Source organism: Papilio machaon, chromosome 14 (genome assembly GCF_912999745.1).
Source record: "Papilio machaon chromosome 14, ilPapMach1.1, whole genome shotgun sequence".
In the NCBI taxonomy this organism is placed as follows: domain Eukaryota; kingdom Metazoa; phylum Arthropoda; class Insecta; order Lepidoptera; family Papilionidae; genus Papilio; species Papilio machaon.
The window spans coordinates 6,804,742-6,811,689 of record NC_059999.1 but is presented as its reverse complement, the minus strand read 5'-3'; the positions used below and the strand labels follow the sequence as shown (position 1 = coordinate 6,811,689).

General features: G+C 33.3%; 1 protein-coding gene across 1 annotated transcript; it reads right to left on the bottom strand.

The window, feature by feature from the left end:
• Window positions 1-342: 342 nt before the first annotated feature.
• LOC106708394 (insulin-like peptide receptor) lies at window positions 343-5,445 on the bottom strand. Its single transcript, XM_014499887.2, has 7 exons — window positions 5,238-5,445; window positions 4,714-4,948; window positions 4,450-4,590; window positions 3,780-3,982; window positions 3,378-3,524; window positions 2,935-3,097; window positions 343-2,205 (listed from the first exon to the last, which is right to left on the bottom strand). The coding sequence occupies exons 1-7, from the start codon at window positions 5,258-5,260 to the stop codon at window positions 343-345; spliced, it is 2,775 nt and encodes a 924-aa protein (XP_014355373.2). The 5' UTR covers window positions 5,261-5,445.
• Between the last annotated feature and the right edge of the window lie 1,503 nt (window positions 5,446-6,948).

Sequence of the window (6,948 nt, the reverse complement as noted above, 5' to 3'; positions counted from 1 at the left end):
CAGAACGGGAGAAAGATGTAATTCAATCTCGCATCATATAAAACATCTCCAGTCTGTTTAATGTTATTGAAATTTATTAGGAAAATAAACGGCGGCAAGAAATTGTTTTACTCGCGTGTGAAACTCTTTAAATTTGAATTTAATAAAGAATGAAATTATCACCATCACTAGAACAAACTAAACAACAAATATTTATGAGTAAAATGAAACGTTTTTATTACTTATCCACAATTATACGATAATATAGAGAGCTTCAATAAAAAGATCTCTTAACAAGACAAATATAAAAAGAAACTCATAAAATATTGGCATTAAAAATTTCACAAAACAAAAATTATAGTTCTAATCTAATGGCGTATCACGCAATGGAATGGAATAATTCTGAGCTAAATCTCTCATCATAAAACTCGGAGGATCCGTTTCGTTCTCATAATTCAAGCCGTTGTCTATCAACAGCATTCTATCGCTGTTACGTCTCCTCGTATTCCACAACCATCCGATTGCTGTAGAAATAAAGTACAAAAGAACACCGTACAAAATACCACTCCACCACCACGTGGGAACTTTTTTCGTTGTAACAGTTACAAGTATTTTTGTCCACGCACTACAAGATTTACTCGATCCCAAAGTCGTTGTACACACTCTAACAACGTAATTCTTAGCCAATTCGGACTTTACAGTCAAACTTGTCTCATTCCTAGCAGTACACCATGCTTGAGGAATTAGATAATTAATGTCGTTTGAATTTAATTTTGGTACAACTTCTACATTATAAGATAATACTGGACCATTAGTTTCTACAGGTGGATTCCAATGTACAGTAATAAATCCGGCTGAATTCGCTACAATAAATGTGATGATTGGAGTATCTATATCATTCTTCCGTAACGTTCTCACAACATTTCTAGCCGATCTACTGCAATGATTTTCAGTGCAAGCTCTTAAATTAAATTTGTAATCACGAAACGGTGCTAGTCCTCCCACTTTGTATACATTTCTAGGACCACTTATATTAATCGATAAACTTTTAATATACTTTCCATAAGTTTCATTCTTCCTTATAATATTTTCGGAGTCACATTCGGTACTATAACTACTACATATATCAAAATGTTCTTCGATCAATGCACCTTCTGTAACTGATGATAGAACGCCGCACAATGTTTTGCAACCCTTGTCATAATTCGGAGGTGGTCTAAAAACAACTGCATGTCGTAAGTAATCTAGTTTATTGTAATATTCATCTTTGTGTTTGCAGTGATCTCTTGCTGCAATATCTTTTGAACGAATGTCTATTATATTCACATCCAGTTCATAACGGATGATATGAGACTTATAATCCTTATGGTCTACCCAACGTATAACCACATTTTGCGAGGTAGAAGCGACAAGTTCTAAAATGAACGGTGGTTGCGGTTTTCCAATATGTGTCTGGAAACTAAGAATCGAGCTTCTTGCAAGATTTTGATGGACAGGATCGTACGTCTCAACACAAATAGCATAATTAGAAGCGGGGTGTAATGATGTTAGTTGAATTTCTACCAACTGGTTAGATACTGTAGAAACGTCCAACACAAACCATTCAGATTCGCTACATTTTTCTGGTACAAATTTCGTTGAATTTCCTTGAGGCAATAATATATAAAGTATAGTGTATTGTACGAAAGGATCAGATATGGGGAGAAATCTGACTAGCGCTGATGTTTCATTTATAACATCAACACGAAGCTCCAAAGATATTTCTTGACATCCTCCACTGTATCCGTTCATACCCTGAGGTAGATCAATGTCATTTGGTTTCATTGGAAACACTTTTAATAGTTTCTCTATATGCCTCATACATAACATAGGGTTTCCGTACAAGTTCACTGTTCCATTGTCGACTATTAGATTTTGAGTGACATTAGCTATGAATAAGGATTGAAGATTAGGCATATTGTATATAACAAGGCTGTACCTTCCACTTTCTAACTTTTGTCCTCTAATACGTCTGAGTGAAGGCAAGAAATCTATTGACGTAATCTCAACGGAACCATATATGAGTATGTAATCAAAGACTTCTTTTAGTTCACTAAGATACAGTCCCAATTCGGTCACGGCTTCTGGTATCGATGACACGTGTATTGTCAATGAGCCGTTAATGTAGACACAGCGTCCAGCCAACTGTATCGTTTCTAGGCTTTTAATAAACTGACTACCGCAAACCTAAAAAAATTAAATAATAAAACATTCAAATTTTACATAGAATTCCACTTGATAGCTTCGATGCAAGAACCAATTAGTCCAATAATTTAGGGACATAGAGAGTTTAAGGAACTCACTCAACGAACTCATGAATATTCAAGCATTGTGGTTTCTTTGTAGTATAGTTATAATAAGTGAAGTTTGTGTTAAACTTGGGTGTAAATTTATCTGTAAATAGAATGAAATAGGTATTCCCGGCACACTATAAATGTAACTAACGGTCTCGTAAACGTTCTCAGTTTAAAAGCTTAATGTTAGATGTTGATACACGGTTATTGTACGATACAGTTACAGCCATTTATTGAGCTTTAACATTCACATTTCACTGCACACTTTATCAAATATACTTATTATTTAACAAAAAGCAAAACTAACTAAGAACTTAGTTATAATTTCGACTAATCTCTAGATTACAGCTGAAGCTAAAAATATGTTTTAAAGGAGATATTGGAATCAGAAACCCACGGTTAGTCACATAATAGTTCTAACTATTAAGAATACTTCGTCAGAAAATTACGAACTATTTTACTTTTAATTTATTATTTAAAATGATTAAATAGCATAATTAGCAAATCAGAATTTAAGTGATCACCGTCCCCTATTGAAATATACATGGAGTTCAAATTCGAATGGCTGAAGAAATAAAGTTGAAATATCAATTTTTAACGAATTACAATATGTTAATCTTACCTCTGTACAGTTCTTACAGAATTTGCAAGTGGAGATGTTTGATGTATTTATTTTCACGTAATTTAACGGACACTCAAATACACAACTATTGTTCCAGGACCATCCGCCTATTTTAATACATTCGTCGTCGGACAAACAATATGAATTTTCAGGTAAAACCACACTGAAATAAGAAAGAGTTATATTAAGTGGTGATATTTTCATTCTCAGCAACGGGTAGATACCTCAAAGTCAGAATCAGAATTCACCTCCGTCCATCTTCCTCTTTATTATAGATCACTCGTTCGTTCATTCGTCAATACTAAAATAATTTGTATACTCAAATTACTATACAAATTCATGAGGACAAAGTGTAAAACACTATTTATTAGCTGTAAAATTTTGAACATGACGTCTTTGAAAAGTCGTTGATTGTGAACAAATACTTAAAGACTATAACTTACGTTCCATTGGGACATTCGGAGACACATTGCCCCCTGAACGTGTAGTGTCGGCACACAGAGCAATCGCTGCTATTTGTCTTACGACAACCGAGACATTGGCTTTTACATTTTTCACCTTCGGGCCCGTCGAGGAAACGTTGGCATTTTCTGAAAATATATAATCATTGCGGTAAATCTAAAAATCGAAATCTTTTTGAAACTTTCGACATGGACTTAAATAATTCGAATGATAATTGAAACTATAATCATACAAATTAACAATCACCAAAAATATTTTTACTGACTATTTCACTCATTTCTACTAGTATCCCGTCAGTAAACAGAAGTCATTCTCGACTCTTTTTGTTACATAATAATGTAAAGGTAATAAAATAACTGACTTTGTACAATCAAATACAGTACTTGATATTCCAGCAGCGATTGGTAAGTGAACTTCTGGAACATCTGCAAGCGACATCACACTGGGCATGCTTGTCCACATCTAGCACATGTCTATAGCCAGGCGCTATCGCTTGCCAGTCCACAGTATCTATCCAGCAAGCTTGCGTTGACCCCCATATTATGACACCACCTCTATCGATCTTGAGAAGATTGTACAGTCCTATCTGTAACATGATTTAGATTGAATCTAAAATCGATAGTTACTTTATTTCAACAAATCTAATAATTAAATAGAGATACTGCGACGAATACTAATAGAATGTTGCGTGATGCCTGGTTTTATATTATGCCAGTAAAGTCAGACAGTGGTGCTTTTTTTTACTGCACTGGCTTAATGTAAACCAGGCAGTACTCTTTAAAATCAATGATGGGCTTGAATACAGAAATCTTTCGATTTCAGTATCCAAGCCCATTCAGTGTTCACTTTAAATTAGATTACACTATGATCGGAATAAAATGGTAATAAAACTTCTGAACTATTTGAGGTCATAACTCAACTGTAATAAATTGCCTTATTACTTTGACCTTGATCATCGCTAAAGACCTGTTTAATATGATAGAATCAATAGTTTTTTACGATTTTAAAATTGAATTTCGCTGTTTAAGTTAGGTTACTTAAAACACCACATACCTCTCTTAGATTCGGCATATCATGAACGATGAGAGCGTAGTTATAAAATAATTGTTTTCCGCGAATCCTAATTAGGTTTGGGAACAACTGACCTAAACTCTCCAAACCACGCACACGGTAGAACAACAGGAAACCTGTAATCTGAGAAACTTTTTTAAATACAGGAAAAAAAATTAAAAATGTTCAAAAACTTGTAACTAATGCACAGAAACATTTCGCGTAACATGTGTGCTAAATTAAAAAATGAACAAATCTATTCATTACCTCTTTGAGTTGTGGATAGGAAACATTTTCGAAGTGTTCTCGCTTAGTTCTCTCAAGAACCACAACGTGGAGGTTACCCAGAATTACAGTACAATTCTTCAAGCGACTCAAAGCGTCTAATGAGTTGCAGAACATACTCTTGCAGATTCCGTGATGGTTGAATGAACGTGAAATTTGAAAACTCGTATTGTTTTTTTGACAACAGCATGACCCAATAATTGTAAAAGCTGCCAACCTGGAAACAGAAAATCTTCTATAGGCCCAAACATTTTTGAAGTTTTCTTGGCCTTCTTTTACTTTGTAATTGAAAGATGTAGGAAAGCATAAAAGAATTCAGCAAATTTAAAATCTTCACATTTAATACAATAATATTAAAAAAAATGCATTTAAGCAATAAATCATGTAGTGGTGAACATCATTGAAAGTGGTTTTAATTCACAAGTAAACCTAAATACTAAGTGCGATATAAGATTAAAATTTGTTATTAAAATTTAAAATTATACATTATCAGAATGTCAATGTACCAGCTTAATATTTTCGTCGCCATGACACTTTCAACTTTTTCCCGCCAAACTTCTTATATTTCTTCTGTGCTTTTGCTGTTGTTCTCTTTAGCAGAAGCCGACGGATAATTTTCATGTAAGCGTATCTTCCGCCAGTAAATGGAAAACACATTTTATATGTGTTTCATGCCTCTTTGCTTTTATTAATAAACTTTCATCTATAAAAATGTTTGTCTTCATTAAAACTCTTAATAATCCTACAAATATTTAACATAATTCATCAATGAATATTAGTCCTACCTGTATTAATAATTTTAGGTTAGCGTTGTACAGTGATGAATAAAATTAAATTATACAAAATATACACATAACATTATTTTTTACAACTCCAATAATTGTTATATATGTAATATAACATTTGTAACCAGTATAAACCATTAATAGAACACAACTGCTGAATTTAAAACAATATTTTAATGTCAAATATTAGTACGTAAGAAAATAAATACTGACCGTGTGCATAAATTATTAGTGAAGTATTTTATCTTTGACTTCGGAATTTATCCGTCAGCCGACCTCAATCTAATGAACCGATGACTAATTAACTATAAGGAAAAGCTATAATAAACTATTTCTAACAACTATAGTCCAGAATGACCCGATAGTGTGAAGGTTTCCGTTGCAACTGGCTTCAATTGGAGTTAGTGCAAATTATTTAATTACCAATTTTTATTTCGATGGACTCTTAATATAGGATGGCAGGGAGGTGGAAGGTTAGGTTTATACAGGATGTTCAATTAATCATAATTAATTCTTTTTCATACCGTAATTAGTTGAGACAAAACAATAGTTAACTTTTACACACTCTTAACTTTGCGACGTAAAGGTTATATCATCATAATCTTGACCTCCTCTTGTCATCTTCATATTTCAACGGAAAGAAAAGCTGATGTTAGGGCCTGGGATTATTACTTTCTTATCTAACATTTTCATTTTCTGACAAACGCATAGAAACATATGTAAGAAGGGCTAAGAGGTGGTTCAAAAAATCTCATATCCCTTATATCGCTCACATGGGGACAGATTCAATAGTCGTAAAACTCAACCTTACGTAATTAATGAATACTGAATAGCCCCTCAAGTCGTTATATTTTCCTACACAAATTCATATCAAACGTATACAATTTTTGAATACGGAACATATTAAAAATACAGCGACTATATTTGAAAAGAAAACGCGTATACAAAATTATAAGTAGCAAGTTACATTGCCAATTCATATTTCTAAAAAGAAGCTGTATATTTTTTTTCATCTGCGCTGCGACGGGCTCGTGGGGCTCAGCTGAGTGGTTGTTCTTGCAAAATATCTGCCTGTTATTTTAATCTTCGCTCAGTAAAGTGTCTCCGCTGTAATAAAACAGCCTGTATAACCGTAAGACCTGCAGGTCAAGTGGTTTTAACGAGCGATATTGCATTTTGTGTCGCTACAATATACAACGCGGCGTCGAGTGCATGTTACCCTGAGGATCTCAGAGATAATACTAAATTTTCTTTCATGAATACATATTAAAAAATTTCAACAACCTCCGTCTTATACAATGGAAAATCTGTTTGTACTACTGTACTATATTGACTCTAGTGAAAATGTCTTGGTACAATATTTTATTTAAATTTTAGTAATGTATGCATACGATCAAATTCAGTGTACGGAGTAATTTCTATCTAATATTAT

Coding starts and splice junctions, on each gene's coding strand:
- LOC106708394 (XM_014499887.2), bottom strand. CDS start 5,260: ATGGCGACGAAAATATTAAGCTG. Junction 3,525..3,779: donor AATCGCTGCTGGAATATCAA/GTACTGTATTTG, acceptor ATATATTTTCAG/AAAATGCCAACGTTTCCTCG. Junction 3,098..3,377: donor TCCGAATGTCCCAATGGAAC/GTAAGTTATAGT, acceptor TTCTTATTTCAG/TGTGGTTTTACCTGAAAATT.